General features: G+C 37.5%; 21 protein-coding genes across 21 annotated transcripts; 11 read left to right on the top strand and 10 right to left on the bottom strand. All coding sequences in view use genetic code 6, as the record gives it.

Annotated features, from left to right (window-relative positions):
- Positions 1 to 245: 245 nt before the first annotated feature.
- SS50377_24940 (Transmembrane domain-containing protein) lies at positions 246 to 1,517 on the top strand (the record flags this gene model as incomplete). The annotated part of the gene is made up of 1 exon (XM_067908778.1): positions 246 to 1,517. One exon carries the CDS (start codon positions 246 to 248, stop codon positions 1,515 to 1,517), a length of 1,272 nt encoding a protein of 423 aa, XP_067763599.1.
- A 4-nt stretch (positions 1,518 to 1,521) lies between these two features.
- On the bottom strand, positions 1,522 to 3,363 carry SS50377_24939 (Major facilitator superfamily protein; the record flags this gene model as incomplete). Its single annotated transcript, XM_067908777.1, has 1 exon — positions 1,522 to 3,363. One exon carries the CDS (start codon positions 3,361 to 3,363, stop codon positions 1,522 to 1,524), a length of 1,842 nt encoding a protein of 613 aa, XP_067763598.1.
- Positions 3,364 to 3,370: 7 nt separating this feature from the next.
- On the top strand, positions 3,371 to 3,829 carry SS50377_24938 (Nucleoside diphosphate kinase; the record flags this gene model as incomplete). The annotated part of the gene is made up of 1 exon (XM_067908776.1): positions 3,371 to 3,829. One exon carries the CDS (start codon positions 3,371 to 3,373, stop codon positions 3,827 to 3,829), a length of 459 nt encoding a protein of 152 aa, XP_067763597.1.
- Positions 3,830 to 4,808: 979 nt separating this feature from the next.
- Positions 4,809 to 5,456, bottom strand: SS50377_24937 (O-sialoglycoprotein endopeptidase; the record flags this gene model as incomplete). Its single annotated transcript, XM_067908775.1, has 1 exon — positions 4,809 to 5,456. The coding sequence occupies one exon, from the start codon at positions 5,454 to 5,456 to the stop codon at positions 4,809 to 4,811; it is 648 nt and encodes a 215-aa protein (XP_067763596.1).
- Positions 5,457 to 5,517: 61 nt separating this feature from the next.
- Positions 5,518 to 5,745, top strand: SS50377_24936 (uncharacterized protein; the record flags this gene model as incomplete). Its single annotated transcript, XM_067908774.1, has 1 exon — positions 5,518 to 5,745. The coding sequence occupies one exon, from the start codon at positions 5,518 to 5,520 to the stop codon at positions 5,743 to 5,745; it is 228 nt and encodes a 75-aa protein (XP_067763595.1).
- Positions 5,746 to 5,930: 185 nt separating this feature from the next.
- SS50377_24935 (uncharacterized protein) lies at positions 5,931 to 6,251 on the top strand (the record flags this gene model as incomplete). Its single annotated transcript, XM_067908773.1, has 1 exon — positions 5,931 to 6,251. The coding sequence occupies one exon, from the start codon at positions 5,931 to 5,933 to the stop codon at positions 6,249 to 6,251; it is 321 nt and encodes a 106-aa protein (XP_067763594.1).
- Positions 6,252 to 6,266: 15 nt separating this feature from the next.
- On the bottom strand, positions 6,267 to 7,304 carry SS50377_24934 (Ribose-phosphate pyrophosphokinase; the record flags this gene model as incomplete). Its single annotated transcript, XM_067908772.1, has 1 exon — positions 6,267 to 7,304. The coding sequence occupies one exon, from the start codon at positions 7,302 to 7,304 to the stop codon at positions 6,267 to 6,269; it is 1,038 nt and encodes a 345-aa protein (XP_067763593.1).
- Positions 7,305 to 8,513: 1,209 nt separating this feature from the next.
- SS50377_24933 (uncharacterized protein) lies at positions 8,514 to 8,939 on the top strand (the record flags this gene model as incomplete). Its single annotated transcript, XM_067908771.1, has 1 exon — positions 8,514 to 8,939. One exon carries the CDS (start codon positions 8,514 to 8,516, stop codon positions 8,937 to 8,939), a length of 426 nt encoding a protein of 141 aa, XP_067763592.1.
- A 4-nt stretch (positions 8,940 to 8,943) lies between these two features.
- SS50377_24932 (uncharacterized protein) lies at positions 8,944 to 9,645 on the bottom strand (the record flags this gene model as incomplete). Its single annotated transcript, XM_067908770.1, has 1 exon — positions 8,944 to 9,645. One exon carries the CDS (start codon positions 9,643 to 9,645, stop codon positions 8,944 to 8,946), a length of 702 nt encoding a protein of 233 aa, XP_067763591.1.
- Positions 9,646 to 9,746: 101 nt separating this feature from the next.
- SS50377_24931 (uncharacterized protein) lies at positions 9,747 to 11,780 on the bottom strand (the record flags this gene model as incomplete). The annotated part of the gene is made up of 1 exon (XM_067908769.1): positions 9,747 to 11,780. One exon carries the CDS (start codon positions 11,778 to 11,780, stop codon positions 9,747 to 9,749), a length of 2,034 nt encoding a protein of 677 aa, XP_067763590.1.
- A 168-nt stretch (positions 11,781 to 11,948) lies between these two features.
- SS50377_24930 (Protein phosphatase 2A regulatory subunit) lies at positions 11,949 to 14,084 on the bottom strand (the record flags this gene model as incomplete). The annotated part of the gene is made up of 1 exon (XM_067908768.1): positions 11,949 to 14,084. One exon carries the CDS (start codon positions 14,082 to 14,084, stop codon positions 11,949 to 11,951), a length of 2,136 nt encoding a protein of 711 aa, XP_067763589.1.
- A 139-nt stretch (positions 14,085 to 14,223) lies between these two features.
- On the bottom strand, positions 14,224 to 14,421 carry SS50377_24929 (Dpy-30 motif-containing protein; the record flags this gene model as incomplete). The annotated part of the gene is made up of 1 exon (XM_067908767.1): positions 14,224 to 14,421. The coding sequence occupies one exon, from the start codon at positions 14,419 to 14,421 to the stop codon at positions 14,224 to 14,226; it is 198 nt and encodes a 65-aa protein (XP_067763588.1).
- A 68-nt stretch (positions 14,422 to 14,489) lies between these two features.
- Positions 14,490 to 14,891, bottom strand: SS50377_24928 (uncharacterized protein; the record flags this gene model as incomplete). The annotated part of the gene is made up of 1 exon (XM_067908766.1): positions 14,490 to 14,891. The coding sequence occupies one exon, from the start codon at positions 14,889 to 14,891 to the stop codon at positions 14,490 to 14,492; it is 402 nt and encodes a 133-aa protein (XP_067763587.1).
- A 450-nt stretch (positions 14,892 to 15,341) lies between these two features.
- On the top strand, positions 15,342 to 15,896 carry SS50377_24927 (uncharacterized protein; the record flags this gene model as incomplete). Its single annotated transcript, XM_067908765.1, has 1 exon — positions 15,342 to 15,896. The coding sequence occupies one exon, from the start codon at positions 15,342 to 15,344 to the stop codon at positions 15,894 to 15,896; it is 555 nt and encodes a 184-aa protein (XP_067763586.1).
- A 276-nt stretch (positions 15,897 to 16,172) lies between these two features.
- Positions 16,173 to 17,846, top strand: SS50377_24926 (uncharacterized protein; the record flags this gene model as incomplete). The annotated part of the gene is made up of 1 exon (XM_067908764.1): positions 16,173 to 17,846. The coding sequence occupies one exon, from the start codon at positions 16,173 to 16,175 to the stop codon at positions 17,844 to 17,846; it is 1,674 nt and encodes a 557-aa protein (XP_067763585.1).
- Positions 17,847 to 17,859: 13 nt separating this feature from the next.
- On the bottom strand, positions 17,860 to 19,158 carry SS50377_24925 (Transmembrane domain-containing protein; the record flags this gene model as incomplete). Its single annotated transcript, XM_067908763.1, has 1 exon — positions 17,860 to 19,158. One exon carries the CDS (start codon positions 19,156 to 19,158, stop codon positions 17,860 to 17,862), a length of 1,299 nt encoding a protein of 432 aa, XP_067763584.1.
- Positions 19,159 to 19,863: 705 nt separating this feature from the next.
- SS50377_24924 (uncharacterized protein) lies at positions 19,864 to 20,592 on the bottom strand (the record flags this gene model as incomplete). The annotated part of the gene is made up of 1 exon (XM_067908762.1): positions 19,864 to 20,592. The coding sequence occupies one exon, from the start codon at positions 20,590 to 20,592 to the stop codon at positions 19,864 to 19,866; it is 729 nt and encodes a 242-aa protein (XP_067763583.1).
- Positions 20,593 to 20,888: 296 nt separating this feature from the next.
- Positions 20,889 to 21,209, top strand: SS50377_24923 (uncharacterized protein; the record flags this gene model as incomplete). Its single annotated transcript, XM_067908761.1, has 1 exon — positions 20,889 to 21,209. One exon carries the CDS (start codon positions 20,889 to 20,891, stop codon positions 21,207 to 21,209), a length of 321 nt encoding a protein of 106 aa, XP_067763582.1.
- Positions 21,210 to 21,376: 167 nt separating this feature from the next.
- SS50377_24922 (uncharacterized protein) lies at positions 21,377 to 24,565 on the top strand (the record flags this gene model as incomplete). Its single annotated transcript, XM_067908760.1, has 1 exon — positions 21,377 to 24,565. One exon carries the CDS (start codon positions 21,377 to 21,379, stop codon positions 24,563 to 24,565), a length of 3,189 nt encoding a protein of 1,062 aa, XP_067763581.1.
- Positions 24,566 to 24,858: 293 nt separating this feature from the next.
- SS50377_24921 (uncharacterized protein) lies at positions 24,859 to 25,500 on the top strand (the record flags this gene model as incomplete). The annotated part of the gene is made up of 1 exon (XM_067908759.1): positions 24,859 to 25,500. One exon carries the CDS (start codon positions 24,859 to 24,861, stop codon positions 25,498 to 25,500), a length of 642 nt encoding a protein of 213 aa, XP_067763580.1.
- Positions 25,501 to 25,777: 277 nt separating this feature from the next.
- SS50377_24920 (uncharacterized protein) lies at positions 25,778 to 26,047 on the top strand (the record flags this gene model as incomplete). Its single annotated transcript, XM_067908758.1, has 1 exon — positions 25,778 to 26,047. One exon carries the CDS (start codon positions 25,778 to 25,780, stop codon positions 26,045 to 26,047), a length of 270 nt encoding a protein of 89 aa, XP_067763579.1.
- Between the last annotated feature and the right edge of the window lie 90 nt (positions 26,048 to 26,137).

The following is a 26,137-nucleotide window of genomic DNA, read 5'->3' as shown; positions in this document are numbered from 1 at the left end:
CTTTAAAGAATATTTATCATCAATAACCATTGATATAAATTACGTCTTATTATCCTTATGAAATAATCAAATAGTCTGAATTAGATATAATTTAGGAATAATTTGGTTTGTTTTAAGTAAAATTGGTTGTAATTATCGTAAAATTTCTATCACAATATAATATATAAATTAACAAGAATGTTATTGAACAAATAAATTTATACTATATTTCAAATAAATAAAATTTATTTTCAGTCTGTCTTTAAATGAATAAGTGGCTCTCGTTCTTTGTGCGGGCCGTGGCGGGGTACGTGCTGACGCTGCTGAACTTCCCCATCTCCGCTGCCGTATTCTACATCATATTTGCGATATGCAACTACAACGCTAAGCAGTTCCAGGAGATCCAGGACGTGGCCATCATCACCCTGGGCATCACCAATTTTTACTTCCACATCGTGGCGGCGCAGAAGATGAAGTGGCTCAAGTCCGTCAACTACTTCCTGAAGTACCTCATCCTGACCGTGATCACGGCCTCGCTCACCGTGGTGATCTTCTACGTGGACTCCACGATCATGATCCGCTGGCTGCACCAGAAGATGCTCATGCTCACCCTCAAGGACCTCTACTTCGCGACCGTGGCCTTCGCCTCGCAGTACTTCATCTGGAACCTGCACTGGAGCCAGGACTTCCCCATCCAGCTCCTCGTCTGGTACCTCGCGGGTTGGCTGGTGTACTTCCTGGCCAGTGTGCTGATCCCGATCCATCTGCTCGGCTGCATCCTCTACACGCTCGTCATGAAGCAGACCATCTTCCGCTTCGTCACGCTCGAGATCTGGACGCCGCGCTTCCGCATCGCCTGCTTCGCCGTGACCCTGTTCATCAACTTCATGGTCTGCTCGGAGATGGCTCGCTACTTCTACGTGCGCGACCCGGCGGGCTACCTGATGAACGTGATCTTCTACATGGGCCACCTGCACATCGGGCTCACCTACGTCAGTCTGAGCTTCACGCTGGAGATCCAGAAGTGGGTGCTCAAGAACCGCCTCATGATCGTGCCCTACATCTGCTTCTGCTACTTTTGGGGCATCCAGCTCGCCTTCCTCAACTTCTTCCTCTACCGCAAGGTCTTCGTCCCGTACTTCCTGCACAAGTTTATCGGGCCCAACGTCCTCCCCGTGGACAACCTCTACAACACCGTCCCCTCGGGCTACATCGCGCGGCTCTTCTTCTGCCTCATCTTCTCCGAGAAGCGGGAGGAGAAGCGCTGCCGCGTCGTCCGGACCAAGATAGCCAAGTTCCGCGAGAGCCGGCGCTGCAACAAGCAGATCCCGAACCGCTCCGACGACTCCATCGCGAACGACGTCGACGACGCGAAGTTCATCCAGGAGCAGGTCCAGGACGTCCTCGCCGTCCACCCCGACATGCTGCAGCAGTTTGACGGAACGGTGGACCTAGAAAACCATTAGAATATCTAAATTGCACTCGAAACGCCGCCAATCGCGACCGGAGAGTCCCTTCAGGAGTCTCACCACGAGTGAAAAGTCAAATCAGTATTTCATCCATGCGCCCCCATCCTACGTAAAGCCCGGGATCCTGCTCCGCCAGCGCGACCTCTGCGGTTCCAATGAAAGTGTCCTCAACGAACGCGATGCTGTGGGCCGCTAGCGCTTCTGTAAAGCCAAACTTACCCCTTTCCCAGGCAAAAACCCCTATGAAGTAGCTCAGGCACATTCCAAAAAAGTTGATAATTAGACTCAGAATGGCACAGATTTGTGCGCTCTGAAAGTACGAAGTGAAAGCCCTCGAAATTGCAGTGAAAATAGAAGTTCCGACTGACCATCCTAATTTTGCTGCAATGGCCACTATCGAGCCTGAAATGAAACCGAAGCGCTTCGGGGACGCTAGAATATTGAAGACTTAAATAGAGACCAAAAATAGTGTGAAATTTACCTCTAAAAGTAATGCAAGAAACTGAATAAAATATTAGTTTTAGAAGAACTAAAATGTGAAAACTAGGCAGAAATAAACCAAACAATGGAATAAATTACTGCAGAATAGAATTCGTCTGTATGTTACTTTTTTCTGTATAAGGAGGATAAGCACTACGAAGCAACATGCAATGATATGGTTAAAGCCCTGGTAAAATCCTGATTCTAAAAATGTGAATTTGAATTCAATACGCCAAATCAAAGGGATGAACCAGTTGATAGTTTGCTGCGAAAATGACATTAAAAAGTTCAATATTATGAACACAATCGTATTTTTATTGAATATTTCGCTAGGAAGGGTTTGGATTTTGGATTTATAGTTTAAATAGAAGAAGCCAGATATTAGAATGGTTCCAAATATAAAGGTTAGAATATATATGTAAATTTCAGTATTAATAGCTAAAAGAGCGAATGAAACAACTATTAACGACATTCCTGAAATTGATAGTAAAATTAGAATAAGGTTAAATTTTACTTTTTTATTAAAAGGAAGCCTAGGAATGCAAAATGCACAGTATAGGAAGTGAATCATACCTAAAATACCTGCAATTAAAAATAAAAGTTATGGATCGTAGTCTAAAATTAAAATATTAATAATAATTCCTAAAAGTTCCCCAAATGGAATTAACAAATCATTGATAGTCATAGCTGCCGTAAGATTACCAGGATATACAAATTGATTCATTAAAGGTGCAGTTGATGTATAAATTACAGTATATCCAATAGCACCAAAAATTCTCATAACAATCAAATACTCAAATGTTTTATTAAAATAAATCAAAATATTGAAGAGACCTATAAAGAATGAAAAAATAAGAAAGCCGTTAGGGATAGTTAAAAATTTGTGTATTTTTGAGGAAAATAGCCCGATTGATGTTATAATAATAACTTCAGCATGTTGTACTAATTAAATTTATGGTATGGTTACATTATAGTAGTTAGAATAAAATACAGTGAATGAGTATAGCGACGAGTTTGTAAATGTATATAAAAACTATGGAATAGATCCGACTAGGATCACAAAAAATATTTTAGAGCTAAGGGAATTTACAGGTGTTTTATTTTTCTTGTTAAAAAGTGGTGGTTTAAAATCTAATTAAGCGGCTGGTACTAATTACTGAATATTTTAATCATGCTGCTTATTAAATTTTATTACTTCATTGAAAGATCTCATTTTTACTAAATCTTTATTTATATATTTAAAGTATATAAAATATAAAAACACAATTATAGTAGCAATAGTTACGTGAAACGAATAATCAGGTAATTACTTTAAAACAAAAACATACTGATATTATATAATATAACAGCATGAATATATTTTCTTATTATGAAAGATTATATTCTAGGTATTATAATCTGATAAAATCAGAATAAATCTTGCTCTCCATTCCATCAAGTAGATGGAGGCTAGACAACGCTCATATTTAATGGTAAAACCTGACGGTGTGCAACGTGGACTTGTTGGTGAAATCATCTCTCGTTTTGAAAAACGTGGATTCAAACTTATTGCTATGAAAGTACTTACCCCTAGCAAGGATCTCGCTGAAACTCATTATGATGAACACAGACAGCGCCCTTTCTTCCCAGCTCTTGTTAACTTCCTTACCTCTGGTCCAGTTTGTGCCATGGTTTGGGAAGGTAATGATGTTATCAAAATTGCTAGAACTATGATGGGTGTTACCAAGCCTGCTGAAAGCGCACCTGGTACTATCAGAGGTGATTTTGGTATCGACTGTGGTAGAAACGTCATTCATGGTTCTGCCAACCCTGAGGATGCTGCTAGAGAAGTAGCCTTATGGTTCAAAAATGAAGAATTGGCTGTTTATACTAAAACTGCTGATTGCCATGTTTATGAGTGATAAGACTCATATTTTCTAGTTAAAGTATCATAACCCTCCTGAAACTCTGTTTATACTATAAACTATAGCAGTATTTTATTATATTTAAAAGAATATATTTCTACTGATAAGTAATTAATTATATCCAAAATATAACATCAAATATAAATTTCATAATCAACAATTATTAATGTGTGGAAACTATAGTTATGATTATAGTTTAGCAAATAAACTTAAAAGATACACATTTGATATTTATTTATATAAGTATTAAATTATTCTTTCGTCATTTTTGAGTGTCTACGATTTTTATTATATTGACTCACACGGTAAAAGCTTTGACATAAATTTTAGAATTTAGAAATAAATTGTTCTGTAGTGTTTACAGTATACAATATTTTTTTAATTAGTTTAAATAAATAAATATATATATTTGTTTTGAATACAATTATTCTTTCCTATATTAATTATTTACTACATACATTAGTTGTTAATAAAATTATTGATAGTTTTATAAAATATGAATAAAGAATCCTAAATTACCACTCTTGTTATATTTGCCATAAAATATAATATACATATTAATATGATAATAAGTTAAGTCTTCGAATTTATTTTTAAAATATGGATATTTTATTATTGTATTTAAGAATTATTAAATTAAAAATTAATTAATGCATGATACTAGCTTTACCAAAAGAAAGGCCAATCTATTATCTATTATAAATAGTAGATATAGTACAAAACTTAAATTGCCACCTACTCCTCCTTTTTTAAGACTATTAGCTGGGCCACGTGTATATCATAGTTATAATGATTCACTATTTGAGATGACAGAAAGTGTATAAAGTAGTTCCGAGTAGAACGTAGACCCATCATTGTTTGATTTATTTTTATGACTGTTTTACTCATCAATATGTAATTAATCTTAGTACTTAGTTTAATGTTATTAAAATTATAAATTACCAACAGTTTACTAGATTAGTGATTTAGATACCCATCATTATGATTCCCCTTCAATATTATCCCCTAATCTTCTTTTTTAGTCAACTCTGGCCCATATTGCATCATAGTCTACTTCTTCTTGCTCTGCAAACTCCTCTTCTTGCTCCTGATCGACGACATCTTTGTCACCCATATGCTCTATCACATACTTCTCTGCCTTTTCTACTTAAATGCTATCTACGCATCCTTTATACCTTTCTAAACTATCAAAATTTATTCGTAGAAACTCTGCTCCATACTCTATTTCATTGCTTAATTTTTGAGCCATTTCCACTTAGTCTAGCATGTACAACCCAGCAATAAGTGCTTCTGCACAGTTGAGATGCATTGGTTTTCCGTAATTCACGGTGTTTGCTGCCACTAGGAATGGAAGTCGCCTATGATTTCTGCATTTCAGTGACTTTACAGGGACAGAGTTATGATTCAAAATTTCGTTCCAGGAACAATCAACTACACCTAACCCTCTTTGGGCTGCAAGTGCGATGTCCGCCTGAGACAAATAAAATGTTCCCTCTGAAGACAGCAGGATTCCAGCAAATGGGCGCGTAATTGGTATTTTCTCAAGTAAATTACGCTTGTAGAGACGCTGACCTGAGCATCTTTTGGGGTCGCACTGCTCGTAATCGTACATGAAAAGTTTCATTTAAAAGGAAAGTATAATTATATCTTATGCTTAATATACAAATATAATCCACTAATTGAAAATGAATCTCAATTCTCTCACTAAGCAGATCAACGTACTGAAGGCAAACAACATTCCTTAGTAGCAAGATGAGCTAATTTTGGCATATAGATAGCTCTACACGGAGCTTTTGTAAATAAAAGACTACTAATAGGCGTACGGAATTTTGGAGGAACTGATATAACTAGATGCGTCTACAGCTGACTAAATGGTATTACTAAAGCAGCTGCTTGGCGAGGGCGCTGAGTGAGTTTGTCGTTTCGTCAAGCTGACTCGATTTGGGCAAAATTCGAATTTTTTATGTCCTTAAATCAGGATTTTGCTGATATAAATTTTAGTAGTATTTTATTTAACTATGATAAAATATTAGTTTTTTTAAATTCAATATTATCAATTTTATACATAAATATACATATATTTCTCATTCCTTTATCAATGTGCGATTGTCCAGGTTCTAAGAATTACATGATTTCGACGTTACCGTGCACATAATACAACAAAATTAGAGTTATTAACGATATGACTTTATCTAGACAGCAAATAAATAAAATGATGTTGCCAAGTCTTAAGCAAGGTGTTAATTTTGCTCTTTAGACTGATAGATAACAAAGAATCATGTTTCTAGGTGAGAAACTGAATAGATCATTACCTAGTAGGCAGATGACACCATCATTTAATGAACCGTTTTTCAATACTTTGGACGACGTCAGAAGAAAACTTAGAAGTGCTAGCACTTAATTCAGAGGAAGTTATTGACAGTGAAAATAATGATCACTTTACCTGGAAACTTTATTCCACTTAGTTCCAATAATCTCCAATGCTGATATCTTCATGAATGCATTTAATAACATTAGCTACAGCGTCCTTGCAGCTGATTATTTCTAATCTTTTGCCCAGTTTCTGTGCTTTTTCTTCACTAATTGGGATAGAGTCCGAGAAAAATAACTTCTCGAATTTAGAGTTCATAAGCCTTTCAACAGCAGGACCACTTAATACTGGATGTGTGATTGCTGCAAATATTTTGTTAGCTCCAGCCTTTAAAAGAGCATCACCTGCATGGACAAGAGACCCAGCCGTATCACAAATGTCATCATAAAGAATAACATTAGCACCAGTAACATCACCAATAACGTTCATTACTTCAGCCTAATTGTCGGCATAACGCCTCTTATCTAATATGACTAAATTGGTACTTAATAGTTATGCGAGCTCTCTACATCTACACGCACCGCCAGCATCAGTTGAGGAGACTATAAACTTTAAATCCTTGTGCAATTCAGCTAACCTGGATATAAAAATATGCTTGCCACGAACATGATCAAAGGAAGTTCTAGATGAGAAAAATCCTTATATTTAAGGTACATGGATATCGCACACAATAATTCTATCGATACCCACAGTCTGAAGACAGTCAGCTATAACTTTAGCAGAAAGTGGTTAACGAGGGTATGCAACACGATCCTAACGAGCATATCCATAATATGGCATAACTAAAGTAATTCTATGCGCGGATGCGCGACGCGCGGCATCAATAGCCAAAAGTGTTTCCATAAATGCATCATTGACTTCAGGTCCACAGATAGACTAAATAATAAATAAATCTGATCCTCTAACGCTAGATTCAAAGTCTAAGCAAATCTCAGTATCCATAAATTTTTTAGTTCGTAAGGCAATGAAGTTTTCTTCAAAACCTAATGACTCTATGATTTGAGGGCCTAGATGCTTCATTGTAGTACCATATGTAATAACGACTTTACCATGCTTAGCATCAAAGGTTGTTAGGATAGAATTAGTGTCGGAATGTTCCATGTGGGATTGAGGAATGGAAGAATAAATATATTGAATTTATATATTATAAAGATATATAATTATCTATTTTTATTTTGACTGATATATTATATTTATTATATAGATAATTATATAATTATACTTTTGCTTTATGAAATTTGTTGTATTCAAATTTATAAAAATAAGAACATACTCTAATATATCTAACTTTATTTTGACAAAATTAAACAAAAGTAATAAATTAATAATAATAACATTATAGATGTATAGATTTTATTAGCAAATCACAAATTTAAGTAAGTATAGGTAAATTTTAGTATAAGTATAAAGATAAGTATTGCATAAATAATCAATTACTTGCAAATTTCTTAAAAGACTAATAAATCATGGATATTAATATTCTATATTTATTAATTAAATAATATAAACGTACAATAACAACTTTTAACTGAAATATATTGTATGTAAAAAACTCTTAACACTTAGTTATTGGACCAATTAAATCATAATATGAGCTCTTTAATATTCTATTTCAAAATTCAGTTAAAACTAAACCAATTTTCCCTCTTAATAGTTTTCATGAATCTTTGATAAAATTCAGTATAATCATGGCATTATTCTAAATATTTATCAATAATACCATATGTAGTGTCAATAAAATTGATATTAAATATGTTTAAATGACTTTAAATCCGTTCGAATTCTAAAATTACTAAATAAAAAATATTCAAATTTACTATATATGATAATAAAGCAAACATTTTCATTATACTTTGAATTTTGGTCGAGATTTCAAACTGAGACTATAAGCTAAGGAATGTGAAATTTCTCTTTATTTTAATTCATTGCATAATTATTCAAGTCTTATTATAGTTTAATTAATAAATTACTAAAGATAATCTTTATATGCTGAAGGAAATATAGCTTAATCTTTATCTGATAGCCCTGAATACAAAATAATTTCATTTTATAACATCCTATTAATTATATTTTACTTTTAACAACTTTACATTAATTAGGTGATTCTACTCCATTACAATCTAGTATATTTTTGTATAGACTCCGGAGATAAACCAATTTACATGCATAAGAATATCATTTAAGAAAAGACTGTGCTATCTGACATTACAGTTTTTCCCAAAAATATAATTATTATATAGTATAAAAATTATATATAAATATGTAATATAAATTTTATATTATTAAAATAGTATAATCAATTTTTAAAAAATGGATATTTTAATAGAGTAAATATAAGATAATATCAACCTATTTGTAGATGAAATAAAGATATAGCTAGAATAATATGTTTCTAAGCTAGCAATTGCATTTGCAGATTCGCTTAAAACATAAATTTTCGATGGAATCGCAGAGCGGATTAATAATACTGAGCTGAAGTTATAGTAAAAGCCCTAATCAATAGCCCAGTAGAATACTATCTAGACCACAAATTTTAATCTATTAAGATCTGAAATTTAAGATCTTCGATTTAGAATGAAAGAAATTGGAGAAGTAAATGCGAGAGCATTAATAGAAGTTAGCGAAGAATTAGAAAGGAGAAAAGATAATAATGGATAAAAACAATTCAAGGAATTAGATCAAAGAATTAGATAGCTTGAATGGAAAATTGAAGAAATTAAAAGAAATGGGAAGTGATAATTCATTTAGATTTTGTAAAAGCAGCATCTGCCATCTTCATTATTTCTTTGACAGGAAACGGTTCATTGACATAGATAATTGCCTTTGCATGTATATTTTTTTACCATTTTAATAAATAAATGTATCGCATCATATTTTACTGTATACCAAACATCATATCTATATTCATCCTTTATTTATTAAAATAATCTGCTACTTTTTCTTCTATAACATGTTCTTATGTCTTAAAAATTTAGCTCTAAGGCGTGTAATAATGAACTATATCAAAATATTTTACATCTTCCTTTAATATTATACCTTTACATTCTTTCTTAAATATCCTGAACTACTTTGATATCAAAGGTAAAAGTTATTATAAGTTAATTTTTACATTAGTAATGTCATTAAAAATAACCTGTTAGATCTCCTTATACGTTGATACTTCTCTATATTATGTAAATACTTCACAAAGCTATTAAATTGGTTTAAATTTTAGTTTCTTACTTATCTTTACATCAAATACGGAAACTATATTACGTTCCCGTTATTATTCATTTTAGTCGTCTGATGAGCACAAATTTACCATTTCTAATTATGGTATAGTAAAATCATCAAGTTTAGATAAGTTTAATTACTTTATAGTAGTTAAATTAGCGGCAGAGAAGAAGTTTTTTTTTACTGATCGTACACTCTGTAACAAAATAGAGTTCTATTTTTTTTTCATTATTAACAACTATAATATGGTATTCTATAAAATATAATATAAATTAGTTTTACTAGAAACTGACACATTATCGGGATATCCTATATTATATAAGTATTCGTTCACATTCCTATTTACTCTTAAAGTATCTATATTAGTTCTTCTTATTTAGTTTCGTTTTATTCATATTATGAAGTCAGATAACTTAGCGTTTACACTTTCTAGTGTAATAACAATGAATTATTAACGACTTCGCTCTTGATATCGCTAAGAATACCATTAAAATCTATTTTATAATTAAACTAGTCTAGAGTAGATATTTAAAACTCTAATTTTTCTAATTAATTATCATTCAACTAACTCTATTAATCTAACTATCCTAGACAGCTATTCACTTGCTAGGCAAACTAACAAAATTTATTACTATGAGCTTATTTACACTCCTCAACCTATCTTTATTTGTCTATTTTTAATTACTTGATAATCCGCGAAGCATCATTATTTTAACTCGATAATATGTCTTTTTCAGCCGTTAAAACGCGCATTTCGTCCGTAGCACTAGTAAGTTTACCATTTTGCTCCTAAAATTAATGATTTAACTCAGAAAACTGTGTTTCTAGCGTTTCCAATGCATATTCTAATTAACCTACTCGCTTTAAGCACTATTACTCATTTTAGTCCTTTTCTTTACATAAAATCTTAACAGCATACGCTTCTTTTAATTACTTTTATTATTACGAAACAACATCTTTATTCTACTCAGCCAGCTACCTATTCCTTTCTTACGCTTCAGCAACTTTCTAGCTCAGGTCCAAAATAATTTTTTTACTATCTTATTATATCACCTCAAAATCGTCATTTTAGCGCTTAATTCGACTCAGTTCGTCTTAATTTTGCCCATTTTATTCCACTAAACCTTCGATTTCTTGACCTTAATTTTCGATAAGCTGCACGTGATATAAGCTCAATTACTGCAACTTTTCGAGTTCTAATTTGGTTTATTTTAGTGCAAATTTCGCGTTTTCTTCAGTTATCGCCAAATGTTCTTATGCTGCATTTAACCTTTCCTATTCTAATAATTCCACTTCTTTTTCGCACTGAGTATTAAGCTACTGATATAACGAATTTTCGCACTCATCAAATTGCTTTATAACAACTTCTTGAGTAGTTTTTTAAGCTGATTCGGCAGGACGGATTTGGTCTTTTGAGGGGAAAATTTCGATTTGCGTGAATTTTTCAGAGAGAAATTTCGATTTATGACGAATTTTGTTGACTGTTTCCTACAGCTCGGCGTTCGCTTCAGAGAGCTGCTTATTTTCCGTCTACAAGGTACGCAATTCAGCTTCATTGTGAGCAATTTTCAGCGCATAACCTTCAGATTTCGATTGAATTTGCGCCCCAATATCCGGAATTAACCCGGACAAACTGCAATTTTTAGCGGAATTTCGCGCGCGCAGCTCCATAATTACGAGCTGCCGCGCAAGAGCGTTCGTGCGGTTTAGCAGCTCTTCGTTTTCTACGGTTTTTTCTTCATACCGATTAGCATATTCGGCCTGCAGAAAAATCAGTTTCTCAATTTCTGATTAAACATTTGCAACTTGGCTCTTTAGTACTTTTTCACTCTGCAAAAGCTGCTGATTCTACGTTTATAGTGATTATACATTTTGCAGCAGGGTGCTGTCAGGTTACGTTTCTCGAAATTTTTGCATCTGCGCGTTTTGCGCCTCCAGCTGCTTCGTTAGCGCCGAGTTCTGCCGCTCGAAGAACTGCGCCCGGCACTGCGCGTCAAAGGCCCATTCCTGGCGCTCCTGCGCGATGACGCCAGAATTCGCGCGCCGCACGAGCCCCGAAAACGCGAAAATGAGCGTCTTCTTCGCGCCGTCGTGCGCCTCCAGAACGAACGCCTTCAGCGCCGCCAGCTCGCCCCGGAGCTCCTGCAAAGCGCAGAGAGCAGGTCCGACGTCTGCGCGTTTTGGGCCCACAGGCCGCAGATTTCGCTGGCTCAGCAGCCGCGTCGTGTACGCGTATTTAGCTGCCTCGAGCGCCAGCTGCGGCTGCAGCGCGGAGAGCTTCAGCTGGGAGCGCAGCGCGCGATTCTGCGCCTACAGGTCCGCAGCGCACGGGGGTGCCTAGTTCAGCAATTTGGAGAAGTGCATTTTGATTTAAAAGGATTTTATAATATAGCGTATAATAATGATAATATAATTTTCGGGTAAAATTTAAAAGAGGAAGGGAGAGACGCCACCAACCCGAGTAGTACAGGATGCGTCTGCAAGTGGTTCTAATAGCAGTTTCGAATCACTCAAATCTCTCAAAATGAACCCTCATTTCTTCTCGTTGATGTTGTGCTTCTCGAAGCCCTTGAGCTCCGCGGCGGCCTGCGCCTGCGCCATGCTCATCGGCGTGACAGACTTCCTGCGGATGCCGAGCGCGACGGGGATGCCCGCGCTGGCGCGCCGGTTCGCGAGCCGCTTCCCGGGGAGCCGCTGCTGGATCGTTTTCACGCCCTCCGCAATGGTGACGCGGTTGCACTTCACGATCTGCTTCTCCAGCAGGAGCTCATAAATGCGCTTACAGACGTCCGCCTGCATCTCCTAGTTGTTCAGGTTGAAACCCTTTTTGAGCAGGTAGTCCGCTGGCGTCTCGTTTTCGTCGATTTTGTACTGCGCCCGATTCAGCGCCTTCCCGACGCCCTGGTAGCTCAGGAAGAAGCCATCGATCACGCCCGTGAGCAGCTCTGGTGTCAGCTGCACGTGCCCGATGCAGAGCTCCTCAATTCTGCAGAAAAGTGGGTCCTCGGGCACCTCGGCGGCCTAGATCGCGATCTCACCGATCTGCTCCGATTCGTAGCCCGGAACGAAGCCTTATTTCAGTTGCAGGGCAGTCAAAAAGCGCCCCTTTTATTCAATTTCCTCAACGACCTCGAAATAGTCCGAAAAGCCCTTAACGCGCCCGTGGGCCATTTACGCGATCTAATTCCAGGTCGAATCGCGCGTCTGGCGCTGCACTTCGCGTAAAACGATTTCCTGGACGATCTTCTGGTCCAAATTCTGAAATTCCTGCTCCTGCAGCGCGAGGACCTACTTCAGCGCCTGCTCAGAGAGAGCTCTGATGTTGCTGTTCCAGTGGCTCGTGCAGTTCGCTCGGAGCGCCTTCGCGAGCGTGAAAATGGGCGAATACTTCAAGTCCTGCGGCGAAACCTGATGACTCGTGTTCTCTCCGATTTTCGAGAGTGCCGGTTTGATCGAAGTGGAGAGGAAATTGAATTTCGAATTGAATTCTTAATTCGCGAATTAAATATGCTAGATGAATTTCGAGTTGCTGAGGATGTTAATCGCCTTCTCAGCGACCTGGAAATGCATCGAGCAGATCGACTGAGCGACGATTTCGAAAAGCTGTGCGAACAGCCAGAGTTCGTTTCCGGCTGTTTGCAGCGGCACCGTTCTAGGCTCGGCGTCGATATAGAGCTATTTCGACGGAATTAGCTCTAGCAACTCTTCGATTTCAGTCAAAAATGAGACCTCTTTGAGCGAGTTCAGTCTCGGGAAATAGCCTAGAATTTGGTGGATTATGTAGGCAGAGATCGAACTGTCTTTTTCGATGTACTTGGAAACGCAATAAGATAATTGTGGAAGGATTTGCTTGATAAATTGGACTTTGTGGAGCGGAATTAGGCACTGCGTCAAGAAGAGCGTATGCTCTTGCTTTAGGGGCGTGGCATAACCGTTTATGATGGAGCCGAGGATTTCTAGGATGTCGCAAATTCCAGAATGCTGCTGCGCGCCGCAAATGAACTGCTGGAGTTCTGATTTGAGTGCTGAGCGAATATAAGCCCTAAGGCCCATGAAATTGGCGTAAACTCTGTGTAAAATTGTTTTGATATAATCGCGCTCTCTAGGGTCCGACTAATTGAAAAGCTGCATTAGTCTGATGACAAAATCGCCGTCAATGTGCTTTTTAACTAGTTTCTGGTATTCAGGTTATTAGTTTTACGAAGAATAGACGAAACGCAGTAGCATTTCGTATACAAATTGTAAATGGTACCAATGTTAATCAACTGTTGGCTCGTCTTCCTCTGGGTCATAAACGTCTTCATCTTCGGCCTAAGGCTTAGGTGCTTAACGGAATATATTAATAGAAACGGTGTTGAAAAAGTCAGGAATAGACTCTAGTGGAAAATTATTATTCTGAGCATTTACAAAATCTAACAGCTGATATAAAACTAGGTGCTTAAGTTTTCTTAGTTCCGCGTCATCCACACGTACAAGCTTGTTGCACTGTCGCAGTTTTGATATAAATAGAACAGTCTGCTATTACTTTGAAACATCTTTGAAATTTGGTAATTAGGAGTGCAAAGAGATCTTTTTAGGTATTTAAGATAATGCTTCTTATGTGACTTTATCAACAGATTGATCTGTAGTCTGAGTGTCTTCTGGTGGCGTTCGCTATTTTGGTGCCATCTTTAAATATATGAAGTGGTAAGTTTTTCTTCGTTAGTGGATTATTATATCATTATAGTAAATTAGTTATTCAGGGATATTATACTTATTAAATCGGTAACTGCGTTAAATACGAATTAAAACGTGCAATTAATAAACTTCACTCGTTAAATGTAACTTATGGCTTTCTCTTATTATTTTTAACCATCCACTATCCTAACCATAGTAAAGGCTTTTCAGGACGAGCTTTAGCTAGCTCAATGCAACCTTCAATAAGATATTTGTTAATATTTTGTGAAGATATGTATTCTTAGATTTCTATGTCATCGTACTGTTTACCAGTAATATAATCAGTCATTTTTGCGGAATTCAAATGGAACTTAATATTTATTAATTTATATAATAATGTATATTAGAAAATAAATTTCATTGCAGGTTTTAGCTGTCAAGAAGACCTTGATCATTGGAGTCTTTTAATCCTTTTGATTAAAGCTTTTTATATTTAATAAATTATACTACAATTATAATGCCAATAATAGCTAATAGTGAAAATAAAACTATGCATGAAATAATAATAATTTTTTAATCTTAATTTACAGGCTATTCAACAATATCAACTAAATGATTGTGAATAGAGATAGTATAATATTCTCCAATAATTATTTTCTTACTACAAACGTGTAAATAATTTAATTATCCATATTCGACTATATTATAATCTGTAACTTATTCATGATTGATAAATACTGCATCTCCTAATGTAATTGTCGCTGATTCGAGACATGACTATCCTTCAATGAAAATAGCTTACTCAGTTATCATCGACATTCGATTTATTTATTGAAACTATTTATTTATATATAATAAATACTATTTTGCTTATCTAAATTAATAATAATAATTTAATTAATATAATATTTTTATAAAATTGTGGAATAATTATTTACAATTTACTTGTTAAGAAAATAATAGTAATGTTAACTCGATCCGTTATAATTTAATATTGATTTTAACATACTCTGTATAGTGCTATTTCTGTACGATGTTGCTAAGAACGATATTTGTAAATCCTTCCTAATAGATACTAATTGTGTTTAATAAAAATCCGCATAACTTTATGACAGTTTCCATGACAATTTTACAGTACAGTATATAATCAAAAAATATTACACCAAAGAACCTGGTAATAATATATCTGCGAGTGAAAACTTTCTTTTACAGCTAATTTTTTTTAATAATATATAATACTTCTTATTATAAATTTACTCACTTTGTTAAATGTCTGAGTATGATGAATTATCATTTTGCGACTTAGCAGGAATAGATATTGCATCTTGTGATACATTACATGAAGATGAAGAGTCTCTTATACCATTTCATCCAAATTTTTCAATAATAGATAACAAATTGTATGTTACTGTTGATGATCTTTTACATCACTCAGAAGAAACTGTTTTATTCGCTAAAGTTGAGTTGGATCATTTCTATTAGTTAGCAGATCTTCAACCAGTAATACCTCTAAGAGACCACAAAAATCATATCACATGGGATTCGCATTCAGAATTTATTTTTAAAGTCATTGTACATTCATTAGGTATTTCACAAGTTAAACCATTATAGATTTAAAAATTTATTCCAGAAATGCCAATTGCATCCATTTCTTCACATCTTTAAAAATATCGTAACAAGCTAAAAAAATGTTTTGGATAGGTAGAAAATTGGACTCTTTTTGATGGGGAAAGCGATGTTTTAATTAGTATATGTGAGGATTGGAGAAAGACTGGAAGAGGAGTATCAGAAATTGACGTCTTGGAGATGGTAAAAATTATGTGAACTTATTCTCATTCCTTTTGGTTTCTCGTATGGAATAACTTGCATAACCGGTTATACGGAAATTCCATATTAAAATTATGCAACATTATAGTGATTTGATTGATTTCCAAAACTTATAATATATTGTTTAACTATACTATAATGATTAGATTTGTCCTGAAATGTACATATTCATATAAATATATAAAATCAATAAATATTTTAAGTTTTTAATGCAAAATTAATTAAGTTACTATATCTTTATATATCTATAAACAGGATTATATTTGCAGTAAAATGCTTTCAGTATTATCAATTTTATCTATGCCTATAAATTCGAAGTCATAAATTTTTAACTGCTATGATCAGAGAACTAGTCTTGAAATTTCGTAGAAATAAAGAAAATTTTGTGTATTTTTATCTAGAATGACATATGCTCCATCTGACTGTAATTTCGAGAAAGGAGTGCAATTTTAGTTTAGATCTGACACTCTGTCGTATTAACTTAATGAGACGCTAAATAATTTCGACTCTAACCTCACTAAATAGGTCTGCTTTTTCTGCAATTCCACTCTTGACATAAATGCCTGTCAAAAGATAGAACTTACAACATTGGCTTATATGACAATCTAAAATATGCATCAATTTTCCTTAATTCCTATCGGGCTTATAATTCGAGAGAATACAAATTATTCCGCCTGTTACAGTCATTCTGATAAACTTTAAACTAAAATGTCTAGTTTAGTTCGATTTGATACTAATTATGTTTGTTTTTAATCAGTTAACACTGGATTTTGTTAATAAGTTGATGAAAAAGAGAATATTGAAAGCGCAATTTTAACTGTCTAGTTCTAAAACAATAAAACTATGGTTTTTAAGACTAAAAACTAACCATTTAAATTTGAAAGAATAAGTTCAGATGGCATTAATCTTCATTAATTATGTTTCTAAGCTGATAATATATTTAAGACAATTTATGACAATATATTTTTATCTGCTTAAGTTAGATACAGTTATTCATTGTAAGATATAATTACACCAGTATATGATACTTCATTTTATTTATTTGTTGAGAAATGGTATTCAGCATATTAAAATATTACAGTTAAATTTTTATTTAGTGTTGTAGAGGTCAGCTTATCCTCAATATTAGAACAAACCGATTTAGACTAATTTAATTAACAGCTAGTAGATGAAAAAATAGATAAAGTATAAGCTAGGTTACTGATTTATCCAAGAGGAGGATAACACTAAGATTAAATCTTAACATTTGAATACGAAATTGAAAATTTCTAATTCTTTCATAGAATTTAAACTCTTTATAGCTGTTAGATTAGTTAAATTGATAATTCTTTATGTTTATAAAGTTTAAAAGTACTTTTTGATACTCCATTATCTGAAATGTATATTACGTAAGAAATATATCTTATGAGTAGTAATAAAGTAGTTCATTTAATAACGTAACCATCTACACGTGTTATTATTTCTTGCATAGGTAATATACAACTCGTTATGTATGATTAATTTTAAATTAATTTTGAAATTAACCCGTAAAAAGCATCTTGCCCTAATATTCCAGGTTTTAATGCTATATTAGAATTAAGAGTACATTTTAAAAATCAGTCCTAAATAACCTTAATGAAATCGCAACAATATTATGATTTCAATATTAAATCAATGATTTTAAAATGCGAACCAGATTGCTTGATGTATATTTCTATGTGTTAACAAGAAAATATATTTTTCCATATTTTCTAAGAAGATGGGACGATTTTTGACATATTAAATATTTAATAGAAGTACAATGATAACTATAACGATATTTATTTTTATGGATTCATTATTATTGGGATTTCTGTTACTTTATCACTAATTTATGGTATTTATGTAATATTCTTTAGCTAAAATATTAAGCCTAATACGAAAAAATCGAAAAAGATACCAGTAGTAAATGATATTGATGAATTGTGAGTGACTGTATTTTTCATACTTTGTATAAAACTTTTTATTATATTGGGTCGTTTATTTTCTCAACATTATACTCGTTCCTATTAGAGTATTTAATTATAGGTTCGCCGAATTTTTAGAAATTTATAAGATCCACTGTTCCGTCAAACTGCTGCAGCATGTCGGGGTGGACGGCGAGGACGTCCTGGACCTGCTCCTGGATGAACTTCGCGTCGTCGACGTCGTTCGCGATGGAGTCGTCGGAGCGGTTCGGGATCTGCTTGTTGCAGCGCCGGCTCTCGCGGAACTTGGCTATCTTGGTCCGGACGACGCGGCAGCGCTTCTCCTCCCGCTTCTCGGAGAAGATGAGGCAGAAGAAGAGCCGCGCGATGTAGCCCGAGGGGACGGTGTTGTAGAGGTTGTCCACGGGGAGGACGTTGGGCCCGATAAACTTGTGCAGGAAGTACGGGACGAAGACCTTGCGGTAGAGGAAGAAGTTGAGGAAGGCGAGCTGGATGCCCCAAAAGTAGCAGAAGCAGATGTAGGGCACGATCATGAGGCGGTTCTTGAGCACCCACTTCTGGATCTCCAGCGTGAAGCTCAGACTGACATAGGTGAGCCCGATGTGCAGGTGGCCCATGTAGAAGATCACGTTCATCAGGTAGCCCGCCGGGTCGCGCACGTAGAAGTAGCGAGCCATCTCCGAGCAGACCATGAAGTTGATGAACAGGGTCACGGCGAAGCAGGCGATGCGGAAGCGCGGCGTCCAGATCTCGAGCGTGACGAAGCGGAAGATGGTCTGCTTCATGACGAGCGTGTAGAGGATGCAGCCGAGCAGATGGATCGGGATCAGCACACTGGCCAGGAAGTACACCAGCCAACCCGCGAGGTACCAGACGAGGAGCTGGATAGGGAAGTCCTGGCTCCAGTGCAGGTTCCAGATGAAGTACTGCGAGGCGAAGGCCACGGTCGCGAAGTAGAGGTCCTTGAGGGTGAGCATGAGCATCTTCTGGTGCAGCCAGCGGATCATGATCGTGGAGTCCACGTAGAAGATCACCACGGTGAGCGAGGCCGTGATCACGGTCAGGATGAGGTACTTCAGGAAGTAGTTGACGGACTTGAGCCACTTCATCTTCTGCGCCGCCACGATGTGGAAGTAAAAATTGGTGATGCCCAGGGTGATGATGGCCACGTCCTGGATCTCCTGGAACTGCTTAGCGTTGTAGTTGCATATCGCAAATATGATGTAGAACACGGCAGCGGAGATGGGGAAGTTCAGCAGCGTCAGCACGTACCCCGCCACGGCCCGCACAAAGAACGAGAGCCACTTATTCATTTAAAGACGGATAATAATGAATATTATTTGAATTACTTATATAATATGATTTACTAAACTACAGGTAACAAAATAATAATTCTTTTATTATTAATTCTACCAAATTGCGAATTATAATTTGATATATTTTGTACTGTCTTATTTCTACAGAAACGTAGAAAAACTTATTACTTTAAGAAATTTTACCGATTTTATAAAACTATTTAATACCTTGAAATATTATTACTTACTCTAAGGAGTAAGACTACCCCTATAATTCCCCATACATCCTTGATTAAATAATTCATCAGCAATTTTGAGTAAGTAACTTCCTGACAGCAAAAATTTAACACTATACTTCGTTGAAAACATTCCATAAATTCATCCTGGATATATTATTCTAATTCACTGAATAGGATTTTGAGCGTAATAAATCACTAAATTTTGCTAATTTTAAATACTATCATTACCTACTATTTTTAACTGAGATTTTCAAATAAAATTAACTAGACAACTATCTGCTTAATTTTCCATACTACCAGAAACTGATAAATTCTTAAACCCTGCTTTTTGATTTTAAAGCTCGATTATGTTATTAAAACTGCGCGTTTATACAACCAAACGCATATAACATCTAATCTCCTTATTCACATTTTTTATGCCCAAATCCACCTACCCAGTAGCTTGTTTTGGTATGCACCTCTGCACTTCCTCTTCCCAAGCAACTCATACTCCACCCACAGCCACACCACAACTCTCCTCCCCTAAACACGCATGCGGCGCCTGCCGGCGGCCAGTGAGCTTCTTCACGCCGATCCAGACGCAAATCGCAGCACTAGTGACTATAAGTGTCACCGCTACAGTCAAGTCGATCGCTACGTGGCTTCGGCCACCGAATTGGAACGCGAGTGTCACGGCGCCGATGGGCGTCCCGAATACGGTCCCAGACATATCTATGTGCTCGTTGAAACTGTAGGTTTGGAAACTGATCTCCACAAGGCAGATAGTGTCGAAGACTGCGCTCACAGGAACGACAATCACGCGCGCCAGTAGCTGGATCGCGTCAACAGAGCAGAATTGCGGCAGCGGATTTCCAGCCGCGTCGGCGATCACAATTTGGAGCTGTGAACGTGTTGTGAAGGGCTATGGTGCTACGATCGAGGAGGTTGCAGTCGCTGGAGGTCCAGGGAGTGTAAGGACCGAGAGGATGGGCATTCCCCCGATCATGAACGTGTTACTATCAGTATGCCTGAGCATCGGCCTGAGTTCGAGCGTTTCGCATGAAAACTCTAATTCAATGTCGAATTAGGCAGTTAGCGGCCCACAGGCAGTACCATCGGTGAACTGGAGCATAAAAATAGGGTTACTTTGTGAGGCGAACGTGTAGGCGGGCTGCACCCGGTACTATGTCTCCGATTTCAGCTTTGCAAGGATCGCACATAGGCAGGAGATCATTTTATATCTATATATTACACTATATAATAATATTATATTTCACAATCAGTTTTTCTTTGAATACGAAAAAATATTATCGGACGCATTTGAGATTCGCATATCCTGCACATTAAATAATTGTAAATGAGTAATGACGCATTGATAACAAAATTCCTACTACCAAAATGAAAAATTACCCCTAAATTCGGTAACGAGGCCGCGCTAAGCGTACGTCTAAGCCTTGAAGCCTTTGACGCACTCTGGCATCCTCCACAGTTACCTAATACACCCGTAGTCTCTGAAAAGTCTACCTAAAGATGGAACAAACCTAAAAAGTTAGCAGCACAGGCTCTGTCACTAGTAATACAGGGTATTAGAAGGACTTCATAACCTAATTTATCGATAAGCACATCATCGAAAAATTACGACGCAGCCATTCTGCGTAAAAGAGCCCAATAACTACTACAGCCATAAGTTCCTATTTCAGGTATTTGCAGCCGTCTAGCAATAAGTAGCTGAAAACTACGCGCTAAAGACCGTTACTGGTAATTTCCTAGATAAAAATTTTTGCCAATCGCAGGAATGAAGCATTTACTCACACGCAGTAACGGTGCCCCAGGCTCCTCGTTAGCTGCTGAAAACAAGATTTATTTATGTCGCTATGATAAAATAGACCAATTAGCCACCCAAACGGTTCAAATATCTACGAACTGAATCTTCGAAATTTTACAATCCTCAATTTTCCACTCCTTTCACCAGACATATATTATTATCTATTAAATAATATAGTACCAAAAATTTTAGAATGGAGAACCTACACTCGCTACTGTGCAAGAAGGTGGCGCAGCTTACCAAAGTGGTCTACCAGCTGAACTGCCGACAGGAGGATCGTGACCTGGATCTGAACCTGCTGACGAAGACGTACGAGTCGGAGCTGGACGCGCTCGCGCGCGGCTGCGAGCAGCGGCTAGGCCAGTTTCAGGAGTCTACAAAGCAGCGAGCTGGACAACAAACTATCGAAATCCAGGCCGCGCTGGCCAAAATCAAGGGCCTTGAGACAGAAAAAACGCAATTTCTTGAGAAGTTCCAAACCTTCAAAAAGGAGTAAGAGGCGCGCTCCCAGAAGCAGAAGGAGGCCGTGCGGATGCGCGTCGAGCAGCTAGTTAGCGAAGTGGAGCAGATCCGGCGCGACTCCCAAAACTCGATCAGCCTCGCCCGCAGCGCGCAGGGCGCCGAGCTGGAGGCTCTGCGCAGCAAGCTCACCGCGGAAAACACGGATCTTCAGGCGAAATTGCAGAAACTTGAACGCTAAAATTCTGAATTTTCGGCTGAAATTGCGACTTTCCACTCCCAAATTTCGACTCTTCAGTCCGATTTGCGCGTTGCGCGGCAGGACCGGATCGTGGCAGTCCAGACTTCGGAGCGGCTGCAGGCGGAGGCGGAGAGGCGCCTCCGGGAGCTCTCAGAGCAGGCCCAGCAGGCGCAGGCGAACGTCACGCGGCTGCTCGAAACAGTCGAGAAACTGAAGGCCGAAATCGCGCAATTCGGGCGCGTTTCTGCGCAGTTTGAAGCGTAAATTGCAGTTTTGAAGAGCTCGGAGGCGAAGGCCAGGACCGAGATTTAGGAAAATAAAGATGTGATATAACAGTTGACGGCCGAAAATTAGCGAATTTTCGGCGAAATTGACAAATTAAATCTGTAAAATCAGCAGTCGCAGAACGTGATAAATAGTCAAAATGAGGTCATTTCGGCCGCTGAGGGCAAAATTCAGACCCTCACGAAAGAGCTGCAGGAGCTGCTCAGTTAGCTCGAGCAGGAGCGTGCGAATTTGGGCTCGACGTCCGAGAACGAGCGGAAGCTCCAATTGGCGCTCGAAAACGCGCGCAAGGAGGCTTAATTCTTTAGGGAGAAACTTGAAAAGGAGGGAGTGGAAAATCAAAATCTGACGAAATTGTTAGGTGATGAGAAACTGGCTAAAAACGTTTTAAAAACCGAATTAGAGGCTTTAAAGGCCTAAATAAAGAATTTGGAGAAGTCTGGCGAGGAGCTGAAGAAGAACCTAATTCAGACGACTGACCAAATGAAAACCGTTATGGAGCAGTTGAAAGCGTCGGTTTAGGAGCTAGAAATGCTGAAATCCGCCTACATGACCGAAACTTCGGAGCTGAAATGCGAAATTGAAAAGCTCAAAAAAGACCTCCAAAGCAGAGCTGAGAACGCAGGAAGCTAGGAGAAGCAGCTTTCTGTATTAATAACTGACCTAAAAGCCGAAATTTCGGCCTTGAAGCTCCAAATTTCTCAGTAAAACGCTCAAATTTCATCGCTAAACGGCCAGAAACTCTCGCTGAGCGACGAACTGACGCAGTTGAATGCGAAGCTTCTAGAGGCGCAGGGCGACTCCAGGGCGGAAATTCAGGCCCTAAAAAGTGCTCTAAACGCTCTAATTTCAGAGATTTAAGGCCGGACAAATAGCAGCATAAAGGAGCTAAAAGACCAAATTTTGAGCCTGAAAACGCTGCTGGATCAGGAGCTCAAAAAGGTCGATTTGCAAAGCGTGGAAAACTTGCTTTTGGAGGGTGTGAGCGATTACATAATTAGGGCTCAAAATGGCTCAAGCGGCGCTTTGAACGACGTGAAATCGCAACTTTTGCTGGAAATTTCAAATTTAAAATCCGAAATGAGCGAAAAAGACAAAATTTTCGTCCAAAAATCGCTAGAAATTGAGAATTTGAGCAGCAAAATTTTAGAAATTTCGAATTCGCTCAAAACGGCAGAAACTGAAATTTTGGCTTTAAAACGCCAAATAACGCAAATTCAAACCGATTCTGGCGACCAATCCTCAATAATTGAGGATCTGAAGAGCTAACTCGCGAGATTTTCGGCGGAACTTAGCGACAAAAATCAATAAATTGAGAAACTGTAGAATTAATTTTAATAATAATAGATTACATATAATAATGATATATAACAAATAAAATAAGAAGCGGAATCGAAACTCAAAAATGTTGTCTCGAAGAACGAGCTGCAGCAAAAGCAGATGGAGGAGCTATTTAACGCCGAGAAAAAGAAGTTTGAGGAGGCGTATTTTGAGCAGTCCAAGGAAATGGAAAAGCTGCGTTTGGAGCTCGAAATGGCCAAAAAAACGAATAAGAGCAGCACCGATGAGGTTCTGGGGCTAAAAACCGCTATAACTGCGCTAAACAAGTAGATTTTGGACCTGACGGCCGAAATAACGCAAATTAAAGAGAAAAATAATTTCAAAAACCAGGAAATAATAACCAAGGTAAAAATGCTTGAAAAATCACTCCAAGAGACGCAGCACCAATTGAGCGATTCGCAGGCCGAAACTCAGTCGAAATAGTCGAAAATCTCACAATTAACCGACGAAATCGCGAAATTGAACTCTCAAATTTCTAGCTAGAACGAGATCTTTAACGAAAAGATCAAGGAGCTGAAGCGTGAGCACGTGGTTGACCTAGAAAGACAGAAAAAACTGTTCAAAAACGAGCTGAAAGAGCAGCAAAACGAGTACGCGCAGCAGCTCGAGGAGCAGAAAACGCAGTAGGAACAGTTGAAATTAGTGCACCAGGAGGAGCTCCAGGAGTTCAAAAACAAGATTCGCGACCTTCACGCGCAGTTTGACAACAGGCCGTCGCGGCCTGAAGATTTGGAGCGCATCAAAAAGTTGTCGGAAATGGTGCAAGTGCGCGAGCAGGAGCTGAAGAATATCGCGAAACAGACAGAATGGTACAAGCGGCAGTTATTGGACAGAGAGGAGAGCTACAATAAGAGGTTTTCTGACAAATCATCAAAAGTCGGTACGATGCAAATTCCAGGCGTTCCAGCCGAGGCGATGCTGAAGGCGCAGGCCAAAAACGACAGCTTTAGCGGCGGTCTTCAGGCGGCCACGAAGACGATCAGCAATGGTGCCACGCCACTGAAGAGCGGGAAAACGAAGGCGGGGAGCGGCAGCGGGCTCCCGAGGCTTTAGTGAGCTTTATGTCATTTAAATTTATTTATATTTTGTGATATATTCTGTGTATGTGGGTATTAATCAGCTGTGAAATTGTCTATAAATGATAATTTTTAACCGAGTCAATACCATTGATTACTCCCCGTTTATATATTTTAAAGTTACTTCATTTTATTTATTATAGAGTAGACATGTTCATTTAATATGTATTTCTATTTCAGCAATTTCCTATCTAAATTTTAATAATTTTTCCTTCATATTTTACTATTATTATACTTTATAATATAGTAAATTAACCTTTCCATCACATAAATATGAACTATCTAAGAAAGCTGTTTTCGCGGTCTAACACAGTCTCACCACCACAAGTAAACAATGATTCCGACATGGTTATTCTAAATCTTAAACTTCACATAGAACGACTCGAGCAAAGGGTAGTGATGCTCCAAGGCTCGATTTCGGCTCTCCGCTCCGATGCCCGGAACGCGCTCCTACAGGCGAACGAAAGCGGTGCAAAAGCTATCCTGCAGCGGCGCAAGATTCTGTAGAATGAGGAAACTTTTCTCGGCGGTCAGATTGGCGCATGCCAGCGGCAGCTCATGGCCATGCGTGGCTACCAAACTGCTGGTGCGAGCGCTGCACTTTTGAGGGCAGTGGAATTAGATTACGATATCGTATAATAATCACAAGATGCTTTAAAAGTTGCGGCGCAGAACCAGTTCGTGCTCGAGAAGTGCGCGGAAGCGTTCGGTGAAATTGGCGGACTTGGTGTAATCACAGATTTGGACGCAGAAATGGACATTTTGGCGCAAGAAATGCGCGCGGAGTAGGTCGATGACAGCGACGGTTAGCGGGAATATCAGCCAGCGATCGTGGAATCGGTTTGCGTCCAGAAAACATTGTAGGCAGGAGATGTAGAGGTAGAAGAAGCTTCCTGTGTCGAGATCGTATTTTGAGGGCGGATGCGGTCAGTGAACGGTTTTGTGCATCCTAATATTCGGGTTTCTTCAGTTTTTATGGAATCTAGGATAAAATATTAGCAAGTAAAATCATTGTTTAAAAGATTGAAATAGTGAACTTATATCCAAAATAATTCATATTAGTGGAAATGATGTGGATTATTTAATGTTTGGTTTCAGTATTTATAGGATAGCAGCTACAGTGGAGAGGTACGGAATTGTAAAATAAATTATTTATATTAATTGATATATATTATATTTGAGAATAATAAAAATGGAAATAGAAAATTCTTCACCACTGTCAGTAGAGCATTATCCCAAGCTAACGTAGGAGTCATCTGTATCGGAGGCATTTAAAACATAATCTTTTACACAATCATCATTCTATGAGGAGACACCTTTAGATGATCCTGACCAATGTTTATCTTCATCCCACAAAAACTATTACGATTTAGATCCAATTGAGCCAAAAGTTGTAATACTAATAGATGAAGAGGATGATATTGAGAATCTGACGACAATAGATGAAAATTATGATGATTGACATGAGCTGCATTTAATAATATGTTTATTATATGAAAAAATTATCTATTCGTTTGAAAGTATAGTTAGTATTATTTTTCATTATATGAAA

This window comes from Spironucleus salmonicida, chromosome 5, assembly GCF_000497125.1.
Source record: "Spironucleus salmonicida strain ATCC 50377 chromosome 5, whole genome shotgun sequence".
Classification (NCBI taxonomy): Eukaryota; Fornicata; order Diplomonadida; family Hexamitidae; genus Spironucleus; species Spironucleus salmonicida.
The sequence above is the reverse complement of the archived record's forward strand: the minus strand, read 5'-3'. Positions and strand labels throughout refer to the sequence as shown.